Raw genomic sequence first — 14,040 nt, 5'->3', positions numbered from 1 at the left:
TCAACAATGAATGCATGGGCAGAACGAAGAACAGCGAGATCAAAGAACAGGCGCGAGAAACAACGCTTACCAGCGACCTTGGTAGAGAAAATCATCGGGTTCGAGGTACTGGGTACTGGGTACTCTGGGACATGGAGTCTACCTACTTCTCGGCCCTACTTCTCGACCGGCGTGATTAACCTGCGAAGTTTTGTCTGGCTTGCCTAGTAGAACTGTATATTACTACCCGGTAGATAAGGATACTCTCCACTTGTTGTGTGGGCAGGAGGGGAACCAAGGGAATAACGGGGCCTACACTTCGCCGTAATGCAAAAGGTCCTTCCGAAGCTTCCTCTATACGGTGGAGTACCGAGAACACGGCCATACTGGGTACAATACCCTTGAATACACCCAGCGTTGCATTCTCTGCTCCCCTTCCACTCTTCCTCTCCTCAATTCGCTTCCTCTTCGCCCTATTTTGGCCCGTGTGTGCTAGTTTCGTTTTAGTCTTCAGCCACCAGGAGTTCTATACGAGTTCTTGTGAGTTCCTCCTCGCACACACTTGCCACTGTCAAAGTAGCGGTCAGCGACTGGCAAATGCCCCCCCCCCCCTCCCCCCCCCCGGGGTTCCTAGACCTCCCCGCCTCGTTGGCCAAGGGGCGCTAACTGTCTCCGCGACAACGCGGGCTGCGACGATCATAGGCCATTCACCTGCCAGTGATGACTTTGCTCGACTTCCATTGGCTTTGCAGTCTTGGTGGCTCTCCCAAGTCAATCTTCGGATGCAAGGTTCCAAAAGTTCGGATGTGCAGTACAAATGTTCTCAACTTCAGATGTCCTGTAATGGTCTGGAGTCTGGACAGCTGCCACAGCCACAAACGACTGCAAACTCCAGGCTCTGTTCTCCGACCTTTTGGCCTCCTTGGAGACAATCCGGTCGGTACTGCTCTCGCCTCGATCGCTGAGCCAGCGATACGTGCTTTCCTTTCCATTCGGTTCTACCCAGTACTCTATGCATTGACCAGTGTCGAATTCCGTGGATGGCGGTCCACGGCACAAGGCTGTCGACGATATCAGCTGCTGGTCTCGCCGTCACAAAGCGACACGCGGCTCGGTAAATTGAACCCTGTTTGCCTCGTGTAGCCTCAGCTCTCGCAAACGCTGTCCACATGCCTGCCGTTCACCTCACCATGCGCCAGCAGATCCTTTCCATTCCAGAACCCCCAGCGAGGTGGATGAATCTTCCGACCACAAATCATCCTTGCCCAGGTCTTCTACCTGCAAGTGAGGCGCTTTGACACTCGCCTTTAATTCCAAGTTTTAGCCCCATCAGGGCCAACTCCCTTGCGACTGCCACTGTGACTGTTTAACATCTCGGATTCAGAGACCCACCCATATCCATTCATCCATCCATCCATCCATCCATCCATCACCATTGCGATTGCGAGAGCATCCAGGATGCATCGTGGTTGATGGAGTACAGGCCATTTCGAACGTGTCACATACGCTAAGAAGCACGGAGGGCACTTGGGAAGGAAAACGACAAGGATAATCATTGCCATGGGCTCCATGAGAAGGGGGAAAGGGGATTCCTTGTCACGGTATACAGCTTGTGGCTTGCAGTTTGTCTTTGTCATCTCCATTGGCGTTGCAGCTCTGTGATGAGAAGGCGGCGATGCTCGACAAGTGGTGACGTTCCAGACTACGCTGCCCATGCAACCACGGTTTCCTGCCTGAAAAGAAACTGGGCAGAAGGGTGTGAATTATACGAGGACGAGAGTAGAGGGAGAAAGGGGGAGGGTTTAGACCAGCGTCATTGATCTCCAGGGACAAAAGCGGTCAAAAAAATATAGGCCAAAGATGCCGATTCACTCACTTGGCTTGGTCGTTGTTGGATATTTGTACGGAGTACATTTCTCCTTCCACTCGATCGGTCTCCTCCATCAACCACCGCCTGTCCGTCTTCCTGTCTGTCTGGCCACTGCCTCTTTCCAACTTCAATCTTTCTGCAGCAACATCAAAGGACGTGCCCGTACTTCTTCCCCTGACTTCTCTCGAACTGCGTTGATAGTCTCCCGTACAACAACCAAAGGTGCGTGATCCCCCCCTTCTCTCGCACGAGATGGGATTTATCCGAAGAAAAAAAAACCCCCCTCCACCCAAACTAATCTATTCAGTGCACCATGGATGGCAACCGCCTGAGCCGTTGCATCCTCTACATCATGTTGAGCTGGATCTTCTGTGACGAATGTACCTTTGAATCGTGCCACCGGGCGACATTCAGGGCCATGCCCACGACCACTGTCGAGGCAGAGCAGATCCAAAGGTTCCTGAATGAGCACTTCGCCGGCCGAGCCGTGAGCTGGACTCAGGTCTGTCAGCAGATGGACCATCTTCGCGAGCTGGTTACGAGTCGTCAGAATGTGCAGAGCTATACCCATCCCTGGACCCGACATTTCAATTGGCTGATGAATGCGGCCATTCTCTACGTCGGCGCGGTCGCACAACCCGTCACGAGGGCGTTTTTGCAGCCTCGTGCCCTCCCAGTGAATGCAATGCTCCGATTCCTGTCTCGGCGGTTCCATGTCCAGCTCACCGTCCAGGACCTCGAGCACCATATCACACGATGGGTAATTGTGCTCTGCGGCTCTGCTGGAGAGGTGCAAGAGAACCTTCCTCCCACCGCGGCCAGAGTGGAGCAGACCATGGCCAAGTATTTGGCGGTACCCTTGTCTCCCTTGGCGCCGAATATCTCAACGCAACTATGTGACCAGTACAGGCAGTTCCACGAAGAGGTGGTGCAGTGGTACCCGCCCCGTGTGTGGGGGAACCGCATCACTCCCATGTCTCCATACGAGACCTGCACAGATATTCCTCCCAACCTCGATGTCTACACGCAGGACCACACGCCCGCTGGGCTCATTGTGAGACAGTTTGTTCCTGAAGAAAACAAGCGCCATGACATGCCGGTCATCGTCTGGTTCGCTGGAGGAGGATGGATGCTCGGAGACGTCGAGGGAGACAACAATGTCCTCAGTCATATTTCGGCCAGTGAGTCTTTCCCCTTTACTCCAATCTGGGTCTCTACATAGACACGCGTCCAGGGGCTGACTTCTCTATCGATTGTGGATGTCGAATATTCAGCGGTGAATACCGCCGCAAACCGTTTCCCACGCCGCACAATGACGCCTTGGAGATAGCGAACTGGGTTCGGCACGAGGTGGGAGAAAGGGATGTGATTCTTGCCGGCGTGTCATCGTGAGCCGTTCTGACCTCCATGTGTCGTGTCGACTTTTACTGATTGGCATTGCAGGGGCGGGAATCTGGCCGCGGCAACCGCATTGCAATGGGCTGCGGCAAAAAGGCCTCCGGCGGGGTTGCTCCTCGTTGCTCCCAGCTTGGACAACTCGACGGAATGCGAGCAAAGATGGCTGCGAAACTGGGACGCCCCCTGGCTGACTCCCGAGACCATGCGCTTCTTCCAGGACCGTTGTTTCCAGGGACCCGGCGAAAGGTCGACGGCCAACTGGAGGGCCAGCCCGATCTACGCCAGCCAGCAGATGATAGACGCTGCGCGGGCCTTCCCCACCAAGGTTGTCGCCATGGGCGGAGACATCTTGTTTCAAGAAAGTGTAGATTTCGTGGCCCGCTTGCGGTTGGCGGGCTGTGACACTGCGCTCAGCGTGTTCCCATACGGCCACACGGGCCTCCTGATGCAGGGCGTCGTAGGGACCGCCTTGATCGAAGAGATGATCGACTGGATCAAAAAGCGGGCAAGGCGTTCTCCCACGAACGAAGTTGCGTGAAACGAAATGCAAATCAATGGGGTGGAAGATATTGTGTGCCTCGGAGGCGTGGACAGGAGAAGCAGAAGCAGAAGCAGTCATCCTAGAATAGCTCGCTCCACAGGCGATGGAGCTATGGTCGGCTCAAAGGGTGGACTGGGTCCTGAAGGCAGATCACAAGTGTCGTGCTTTGACAAAAATATGTCCTGTATCCAGTCGAGGGAGATGGTATGGTGGGCCGTTGGCGAGGGCGTCGACGAGGCATTGAATCTTATTACTTGCGGCACGTGACTCACAAAGTCCAATCCCGTATTGTGATTAACCCTCAACGTTTGTCCAGCGTTCCATCAGGCTGCAAGGGAGGAAGCATCGAGCCTGACGCCCTGCACTGCCCTACTGCGCCATTGCGTGGAAATGTACTCATCACAGTCGCTCCTGCGCCTTTGGTCTAGGCAATGGGCTTAGTTGGGTGCTTGGGTGCCTAGTGAAGGGTCTTTTAGTGGCCGGCTTGGTGGGAAATACCGAGTTTCGCGGGATGGGAGGGAGGGAAGGGGGAGGGCTACGTAGGTAGGTGGGTGTATTGGCGGGTTGGAAGGGACCCGAGTAGTCCCTGAAATGGTAATGGTAGTACCATGAATTGACATATTAAATATCAGTCTGTCTAGACGTTTACATTATTCCCCCCAGGATCTATACATGTAATTGACTTTTTGCTCCCCAAAAGTTGTGGAACTCTATTCTAATCCCTTAGCTCCTGATGTCCTCCCCCCCAGGGCGTCGTCGACATTATTCATTTATCCGCCCTTCCGTTCTATCATCACACCATCAACCCGTCATTCGTTGTTCCTGGTGTGAACTGAAATGAATGACAGTAGAGGGAAAGAAAGAAAGGGGCAATGGGAAAGCATAAATTGAAAAGCCCGAAAATGGATAGCCCAATGAAAGCCTCGTTGAGAGGAGCCTTTGCAGCCGGCCGATGCTGAGATGGTCGGGCGTCAGCGTTGGTATCTGTGCCAGTGTCGTCTGTGTGTCGATTGTTTTTCATATGTGTATCTCTGTGTGTCGTCAATGTCGTGAGTCGGAACATTCATCCAATGGACTTCAACAACCTCTTCCCTAATAGGAGGAAGAAGCGGAGCAGGAGAAGAAGAGGATAACTAGCAAGCTAGCTGCTCTGGTCGGCATCTTCCCATTCGTTTCTGGTTTCTGGTTTCTGGTTTTTTTTGTTTCCTGTTTTGCGTCGATGCATCATCTCATCTGCGTTCTTCGAGATATTTGGCCCAGTCGATGTTGTCCGAGTCGTCGCCTAGTGATTCTACCATGATACGCCTGAAGAGTCAATACATCGTGTTCTACTCCAGTCTAGTCGTACCAGACCTTGCTGTTGGGCTTCTTGATTCGGTAGACATACCATTTGGCTCGGATCCACCGGTAGAGATTGAAGGACGGCACCTGGATGATCTCGGCCCGCTTGGGCTGCTGGACGACGAAGCGGCGGAGCAGGAACTCAAACGGCGTCTGCACCCCGCAGCCATATTTGGGAGAGAAGTGAAAGTATCCCGCGCCCATGCACTTGGCGAGGTCGAGACCGTCATCGTACGCCACCGTCTGCCCGTGGTAGTCGGTCATGATGCCGACCAAGGCAATGAGACGCCTACGGCTGTTGTGGTACTGAATGACCGAGTGGAAGGTCATGGTCGAGGAAGTACTAAAGACGAAGATCATGGCGTCGAACTCTGGGAAGTCGCCGGGGTCCTTGGCCGTTTCGATGATGTCGAGTTCGATGAGTTCGGAGTCGACGTCAACCATTTTGGCGTAATGCACCATGTGTTTGTGCTCTTCGTGATATCTCCCGAAGAAGTACTGGCAGCGTCATCGAAGCATGTCAGTCATTGCGAAAACAGCCCTCCCTCCCCGTCTGACAACCGACCAAATAGCGACTTACCTGATGGATGAGTGTCGTTTTGCCTGATCCTGGGGCGCCAAACACGCCGACGGTGAACTTCTTTCCTCGTGCCACCATTCTTGTTGTTGCTTCTTGTGGTGAGGGTAACCGGTCGTGGAGGCACTGGGGGCGACAGGTCCTGGACAGTTAATTGAGTACTACTATCAAAGTCGGAGAGCGAAGAGGAGCGAGGGATGGGCGATCTGCTCTCTAAGTAACAGAGGCCACACCCCGCTAAGTGACATGTATTGTCCGATGCTCATCCCACCTTCAAGTCAACAAAGGTGCGTAGGGTGCGCCACGATTGGATAAATGTCGGTGTAAGGTTCAAGGTAGAACGGTAGAGGTGGGTGTCTATATAAAGCATGCAGATTGGGAAGAGAGCTTTTCGCAGCTTTACGGACCCGAAGGCCTCAGCCGAGCCCCTACGACACGCGACAAGCCCGGGCACACGATGCAGGCACAAGAGACGCCGAGAAACCCATGGTCAGATCGTAGTTCACCCCTCCGACGAGGGCGATCAGCAGCCCGAAATCGGTGGAGTCGGCCTTCTGTTTTCGCGTCGAGTGTGTCTTGGGTGTTTGCGCGATTGAAACATGGGGTCCAGGATTCAAAGAGGGGCTCAAACAAGAGGCAATGGAGGAAATTGGGCCTGAGAAGCTTTATGGAGGGGCTCCCACCCATGTCCAAGCCATGTCCCAGGGCTCGGATAAGACAGCCGAATGGGTGGATAGATATCCGTGGCCTACCTAGCGGAATGGGTCCTATCTTATGCAGCCATTCCAGGTTTTCCTGCGTGTCTTGAGCAAGATAGATTCCGTTGGGGCGTGTCCTCGCTTTCGCAGAGTGGGCAGCAGCAGGGGGATTCCGGCGAGTGTCCTGACGTTGAACAGATGAGGGACAAGGACTCAAGAGCAGCCTCTTTCCCGGATTCGCGTCGAGGTTGGACAGCAGAGGCTGCATCGCTGGTCACTCAGTACCTAAGTAGATTGACAAGGAAGAGAGTTTTGGTCCGCGTCAGCCTTACCATGTCTCTACAAGTACAGCGCCCTTCCATCGCCATCTCAGCGCATGAGCAGAGGCACATCACACCACACAGACCAGAGTGCCGAGTGCTCAACGTCAGAGAAGAGAGCTGTCGAAGGGAAAGGACGCGTCGAACGCTGGTCTGCAGGTGGTGGACTGACTGCGAGTTCTCAGTTGGGAAGGGATGGGACGTGGTAGTGTAGATGGTGTAGGTGGTGCAGATGGTGACATGCATGAGCACTTCATCCTCTAGAGCCGCCACCAATGACACCCACCTGGCGCGTCCAAAGTCTGGCGAGGGTGCCTTCGGGATCCTTTCGAGTCCCTGATCGACAACTCGGCGCGAGACCACATAGACCACCCAGCCTCCTACCCACTTCCCCGTTCTCAAAGAGGGAACTTGAGGTACAGGTTGCCCCTCTCATAGCCAAAGGATGGATGGGCTCTTGGAATTGGTGGAAAGTGGAAACAGACTACCGAGGAACAAAGTACAGAGGGAGATGCCAATCCCCATCCGACCCACCAGAGCCAACGCCAATCACTAGCCATCTGCGGGCTCGGTACGAGGTAGAAGACCATCTGCACCACGGGCGCCATGAATGAACGCTGGAACTTTTGCAGCCATGTTTTCCGTCCCTGGCTTCAGCCATTGGCCTCCCTATATTTGCATTTGACTTCTCGGGTCCGCCACCTCTAGAAATCCCAGCTGAACGGTCCCATCTTTCTTGTTCTTCCGACAGCAGACTCGGAGGGTTCCAGTGCCAATGACCTATTTGAAGAAGCCCATTGCCAATCAATAACAACATCGGTCTTGCGTTTGCACATAATGAGATTGGGTGGGCAAAGGTCGGCGTGAGAGAATCAGGGTCGTATTGACGAGTGTGACAACGCGTGACAGCTTCGCTGGAGACTCGTGTACAATTCTCCACTGGGACCTGTCCACGAAGAAAAGAATGGAATTCTTCGTGGCCGACAAAAGGGGCCAGAAAGATGGTCTCCCACCCGGACGTCGAGACATTTGCCAAATTCGGTTGGAGCAACATCTCCTCCTTGGGGCGGCTCGAGTGCTTGAAGCTGATCAATATAACCGGCTACCTGTTTAGGCAATAACTTTCCTTCTTGTTTGAAGGCAACCTTCATTCAGGACACGTATTTTGTTCACCGCTAGGAATAGTGGTGTTCTCTCATCCATCCCATACCAATAGCTGTAGCTGATACAGCGGCTCCTTCGTCTTTATTGAGCGCTTTTCAGCTACGTTGGTTGCGGCTTCTTGTCTGTGTCAAGCAGTAAACTTACGTTATTTCAGATTTGATTCGAGGCCGGGTTAGGCTGTTGGTACGGGACTGCCGGATCTGCCAGGATCCTTGTTCTTCTTCTTCTTCTTCTTCTTCTTCTTCTTCTTCTTCTTCTTCTTCTTCTTCTTCTTCTTCTTCGTCGTCGTCGTCGTCGTCGTCGTTGTCAGTGTCGTTGTCGTTGTCGTTGTCATTGTCGTTGTTGCCGCTGTCACCCTCGTCATCGTTGTCTGCGGACCCCTTCCTTCTGAGGGAGGGTTGGCTGAACCGAGAAAAATGGTTTCAAGCTTGCTGACTTGGAGGGCATGATTGCAGCAATTCATGCAACAAACTGACGCAACAATTCACACAACAATCCGAACAAACAGAGTCCTGTACCGGCCTATAAGATTCACTCGCTCAAAGAGGGCGATGGCTTCGTCTTAGGCAGTTTTATCGGGCCATGAGTGCAGAATAGGCAAGTGCACTCATGCGGCGGGCAAGTGCTGTGGTGGCATTGAGGAATCTGGAGGAAAGAGCTTCTGTTTCATAAGTCAGGATAGGGTTATCCGTGGAGGTGGTCAGCCTTGTAGTCATGCGAGTGCATGGTGAGCCACTCTCTCGAGCGGCTGGTCAAGTTTCGCCCGAAAATACGAAGACAAGAGCAAGTGAGTTGCAATGAGCGCTGTTCTCCAACAGTGTTCGAGTCATAAGGGGAACAATTCCGAAGCGAAGATAGATGCCCGGTATTATGAGTGTCCCGATATGTCCTCACCTGACGACTGGTAGCAGAATGGATTAACATCTTAGGCAGCCTCCCCTAGTTTCCGTCTAACGTGAACAATTCTCCGGAGCACCGCTGTCATATGCTCAGAAGGGGAGCTGACATGCCGTTTCCAGTAATCCAGTGGCATTTTCATGATGCAACGAGCCTTCTAGCTCAAGACCGGTCGACTCTGGTAGTAAATTTAGTCTGCGACGGTCTGGCTGGAGCCACCAACCACGGAGAGCGGCCTTAATCACTGTCGAAGTCAGAGTGTGGTTAGAGAGTCTAGCACATGCTAGGCTGAGTCGTTGGGACAGTTTACCATCTAATCAATCAACGAGCCACGTCCATCGGCAGCTGTCGGATTCGGACGGAACAACCATGGGCCGTGGCGGTCGCATTCAGCTGGGATGCGTGCCAACAAAACCTGCCGTGTGTGTACCTAGTACGCAAAGGCCATCGGTGGAACATGGTTGATACTCGGATGTGTCCTGGCACGCTCCCCCCGGGAACTGGATAGATGAAATCCCATCGAGATCCCAGAATCTTACAAAGCATGGGACCCAGTTCGGCAAGGACCAGCATAGATATGCATATTGTTGTGACTTTTCCATTGCTCTTCTGCGGGCAGAGGAATATTCGGCTTGGTGGGAGCAAGCAATGGGTTGAGAGACTCGAAATAATAGTGGTCATAATCCAGATTGCTGTTCTGGAGTTGTTCCAAGGTCGTGAAGCTCTAGAACAAGCAATGGTCGTCAGTTTTGAAATCGCAAAGTCTTCGCGGTGAGCCGTTAATTTCGATAAGGTTCTGCAGGCAAGCTCTCGTGGCGCATTGCGGGCATTGAAGCTGGCAGGTTTTAGAATCGTGATCAGCGATTCAATGGGAGAGCGAATTTTTGTCAATCTTGTTGAAGCAGAAACGCGGACTGAAATTCAGGTGCAGGAAAAGAGACACGTATTGTCGCGCTCGCGTCCGCGTGGGCCACCGACACGCTGAGGCTACTGAGGCTGGTGCTGCTCGGCTGGTGACTAGCTACACAGGTGCCTGGTATGCTCGTAGGTATGCTCACTAGGTTCAGAGCAGCTACAGCTCCAACTCGAGAGCTGCTGAACCCATGACTCTCGTCACTTTTCCAGTAGAGCATCACCAACCGAAGGCATTCTGATTCCCTGGGTGAAGTCTTCAAACTTGTTGCGCAGCCATGACCACCTTGACCAACCAAGGATTCATTCCACTGGTCCATCCTCCCTTTGCTCTGAAGGAAAATCCTCTCGACACAATTTCAACGACAGTCTATTATCCGTGGGCATATTAGACGGGGGCAACAGGATGGAATCGAGGCGTATCGCTAGCATATTCACAGAATGAACTGTCAAATCGACATCCTCTCCTCTTTGATATGCCAGCCTATCCATCATTTCATCACATTGGACGGCCTGGACCATTTGATACCGCCTTCAAATCTCGAATGCTTCCACAGCATCCTTCAAGCCCTGTCTTCCGCTATCAACAGGGACACTTTCGAAAGTCCAACAGCAAAAAGGAGTAATCAACCTTCTCCCGGCGACGTCTTGTACTTCGGGTATGCTACAGGCTTCTCTCAGAACCCTGGATCAAACAACAGCAGAGCTCCTCCAGATCCGCATCGGCGCGCTGAAGCTCAATACCCACGTTCATTTTTCGGGATGTGCAGATTCGGCTTCGGTCGCTTCTGCAGTGCGCGGAAAATCCTCCAGTCTCATAGGTTATGCGCAGTCTGACAGCACATTTGATCGGCGCAACAACGCGGCAGAGATGTGCGAGCAGGGGTGACTGATCATGACATTCTGCGCGAAGCTCGAGACCGATGCAGAATCAGCTGTAACTTGAAATCTTTGTGTCAGGTTTTGCCTCCTGTTCCTCCTCTTCTACCGCTGCTCTTGTGGTTTGGTCAACTTCATTTTCCCGCTGTTTCTTCACTTATTAAGCATCCCGAAACTGTCCGTGCCAGCATCGTTCAATTACCACCGCATGATGCAGCAGCCCTAGTGGTGAGTATTTCTCTTGCTCGTAGAGGTTCTCAACGGTTTCATCTTCCCTCACCTCATCACATGGTCTCTTCCCCGACATGATCTCAAAGATGATGCACCCAGTTGCAACCAATTCTGTCTGTGTCGTGTGCATAGTGATGTCTTTATTACAGCGTCTTCGATATCTCGTCTCTTCCGAAACCAGGGGCTCGTCATAACCGATTTTAGAACCCGCAAAATCACGCAACCGTCGTGACCTATCGTCTGCAACAACGAAGTTTCGGGTGCTGATATCGCAGTGTCGAACGCCATGGGCAGGGCATGGACGAAAGCTATGGATTATTCGACGCCGTTTATCGCCCATCTTGTTCTTTCCCCGACGGGTATATTGTGGTGGTTCAGCTGGAGGTAGTCTCGGAGGTCATGGTGTCGATGGAGGGGAAATCGCAGTCCAGTTTCGAACGTCTTGAGACATTCGAGGATGAGGTTGTTCTGGAGCAAAGAGTTGTAGATGAACCTCTCGCGCCCGAGAAACTCGCCCAATTGTGCCTCAAGCTCACGGCAGAGGTCGACGTCCTCGTCGCTGCAACTTTCGGTGCGAGAGCGAAGTGAAACCTTAATCACCGCTTTTGCGTCAGTGCGGAGTTTACACACTAGGGACACAGCTGTCCTTTAGTACCAGTAAAGGATAAAGGATCTGAGGGAAACGCCCCATATTTCCGTTGTAAATAGATGCACAATTTAACGATCTTTACATTTGGTTGCGCCTGAATTTACAAATTTACAAAGCTTGCTGGGGTATGGTTCCTATACGAGAAATAGCCCTGGGTAGAGTATGGAGTACGAGGTACCCGGTATATAAAGCAGTGCGAGTCCCTATTACCTCGTACGAGGTACTGAGAGGGCCATGGCCCCCTAGGCCATCCCCATCGGGCTAAGAAGCCTCGACCACGCTCCTCAGTACCTGGTACAAAGCCTCGGCCACTCTTTGTCGTGGCTGGTGAGGCTTCTCGCGGGTGGGCGACCTTGGGCGACCTACGAGATAAAGGGGTTGCCAAGCCTAACAACCCTTCGTACTGGGTACCAGGCTCACAGGGTTGTTGGCTGCCAACTCGGAAGCTTTCTACGGCCTGACGACTCGTGCTCCTCCTGTCAAAGGCCACTCTGCGATGGCTCTTTATGCCAATTGCCATAAGAACTGTCGCATCGAAGGGTCCTCGATACATACCTCCAGTAAGAAGCTACTGTTCGGCCCAGGCGAATAACAGGAAGAAAATCGAAGAAGAAACTCTACCCAACTACAACTCTTCGGTCTTCTATCCCGCTCGCATTGGCGAAGTCCTCGCACCCAAATATAGGGTTGTGGATAAGCTGGGCTTTGGAGCCAAATCCACGGTTTAGCGAGCTCGCGAAGTACAGTCCGCATTATAGTCCCTGATATCTACGCGATTGTAACTGATAAACTTGCCTTCCCAGGAAACAAACTTGTGTCGGAATTCATTAGGTCAATGCTACGGTGGGATCTAAAGGACCGATAAACGGCTCACGAGCTCCTTGCTGATCCGTGGCTAAACAATTCTGAGACCTGGGAGACTATGCTCTCGGCCCAGCTGTTGCAGGTGTTCTCAGCCCAGTGTGTGTTCATACTGGCAATCCCCGATTGCTCGACGAGCCTCTGGCTTGCCAGAGGCAGCAATAGCCCCATAAATCTCGTCGGGCGGAGATATAGCCAAGCTCATCAAGTCTTCGCCTGGCTCGGAGATGCCACCAGTGCACTACACTGGCACGGGAATAAAGGTATCGCGTGTACTTGGTGAATTGAAGGAGGAGGAATCCGGTGCAAGTAATCCCCACTTCAAATCCCGAGTGCAGTCGACTGTTCTAGGAACCGGCGAAAGAGATATCTGTGGACAGTCCGGAGGACTTGTTTGAGTGCTGCAACGCGGCATGGCAGGGAGCCATTTCCTCAGTTCAGCGGCCAGGGTTCGGCAGGCTCTGGGTCGTTCAAGAGGTCGTCTTATCTCGTGAGCTTGTGCTCAGCTGTGGCAGATACACGATCTCTGGGGCTGCGTTCTTCAGCGCTGTCCGAAGTATTTCTTTCTTTGTGGCATTTCCGCCTCGCGCTCTCTTGGCCGCATTTCACAACGTGCAAAAACTAGGCTCTCTCAAGGCGCAGCTCTCTTCAGCACGATTTTACTCCTACCTTGATCTGGCACACGGGCTTGGCGAATGGGGCTGCTTAGACGACAGGTCCAGGAATGGTTTTCCGGTATAAGCCATCATGGTTTACGCCAAGCTACGATATGATTGTGGAGAAGCTGTACAAAGCCTTCGCAAGGGCATATATCTCAATTCTCTCCCACAGGATGTCTGGACATTCTGCATTTCGCTGGAGATCGCACAGTTTTAGTCCTTCCTGACAATAATGGTTTTCAAGTCCTTGGTACTGTCACGCCTAACTAAGCTATGCCTGAAGATGTTGGGAATTTCGCTTCTTCTCATCCAATGGCCAACATGCGCTGTCTAGCAGCAGAACAATCAAATGCACGACCATCGGGTCCACTTTGGTCCGGGTATTTGCGGGAGGACTGTTATCGAGCTCGATTCCCCTTTACCTCCGACGGTGAGTGCTATCCACGTTTTGGTCGTTGGCATCCATATGGATCCAGTCCGTGGTATCCATGCGAACTTCATTTCACACCTTCGCATACCAGAAGTTCAGGGTTCGTCTATGCTTCCTCAAATCCCATCGAAGCCGCTCGGAGAAGGGAGTTGGTCAGTTGCCAACACAGTCAAGCAGGAGGAATGCAGGCAGAGGATTTGCGGACAGTTGTTCCATTCGCTCGCTTACCAACTCATCAAACCTGTCGCAATGCCAGAGAGCTGATCTTTATGGTCCTTTCACTCGGCGAATGCATTGTCTACAATCGGGTTCCTGTGTCTTACTTCCCCTATCACAATCATTGGTCCTTAGTTTGGTATCTTGCATTTCATGTGCGTCTCCGTTTCACTGGGTCTTGCATGGAATTGTTATTGGAGACACGTTGCACGGACGGTCAACTGCGGCGGGCAGGGCGCGCCAACATCCTTTGCATCTCCAAACGTCTTCTCCACCATCGAAGTGGCCACCTCAATCGACGCATGATGGCCAGGTTAGCAGCAATGCCAGGTGCGTGCTTTAGCCAAAATATTAATCTGGCATGGAGATGCTCTACAGACCACTTTCTCGCTCCACTCCCTCCGACTTCTCGTCCAGG

The 14,040-nt window shown here is 52.6% G+C and overlaps 3 protein-coding genes across 3 annotated transcripts; 2 read left to right on the top strand and 1 right to left on the bottom strand.

Moving 5' to 3' along the window:
- Window positions 1-2,162: 2,162 nt before the first annotated feature.
- Window positions 2,163-3,785, top strand: A1O5_12029 (uncharacterized protein; the record flags this gene model as incomplete). Its single annotated transcript, XM_007752598.1, has 3 exons — window positions 2,163-3,030; window positions 3,084-3,237; window positions 3,293-3,785. 3 exons carry the CDS (start codon window positions 2,163-2,165, stop codon window positions 3,783-3,785), a joined length of 1,515 nt encoding a protein of 504 aa, XP_007750788.1.
- A 1,341-nt stretch (window positions 3,786-5,126) lies between these two features.
- Window positions 5,127-5,591, bottom strand: A1O5_12028 (uncharacterized protein; the record flags this gene model as incomplete). The annotated part of the gene is made up of 1 exon (XM_007752597.1): window positions 5,127-5,591. One exon carries the CDS (start codon window positions 5,589-5,591, stop codon window positions 5,127-5,129), a length of 465 nt encoding a protein of 154 aa, XP_007750787.1.
- Window positions 5,592-11,962: 6,371 nt separating this feature from the next.
- Window positions 11,963-12,184, top strand: A1O5_12027 (uncharacterized protein; the record flags this gene model as incomplete). The annotated part of the gene is made up of 2 exons (XM_007752596.1): window positions 11,963-11,996; window positions 12,018-12,184. The coding sequence occupies 2 exons, from the start codon at window positions 11,963-11,965 to the stop codon at window positions 12,182-12,184; spliced, it is 201 nt and encodes a 66-aa protein (XP_007750786.1).
- Between the last annotated feature and the right edge of the window lie 1,856 nt (window positions 12,185-14,040).

This window comes from Cladophialophora psammophila (assembly GCF_000585535.1).
Source record: "Cladophialophora psammophila CBS 110553 chromosome Unknown aczJe-supercont1.30, whole genome shotgun sequence".
Lineage (NCBI taxonomy): Eukaryota > Fungi > Ascomycota > Eurotiomycetes > Chaetothyriales > Herpotrichiellaceae > Cladophialophora > Cladophialophora psammophila.
This window is presented reverse-complemented; position numbering and strand designations above follow the sequence as displayed.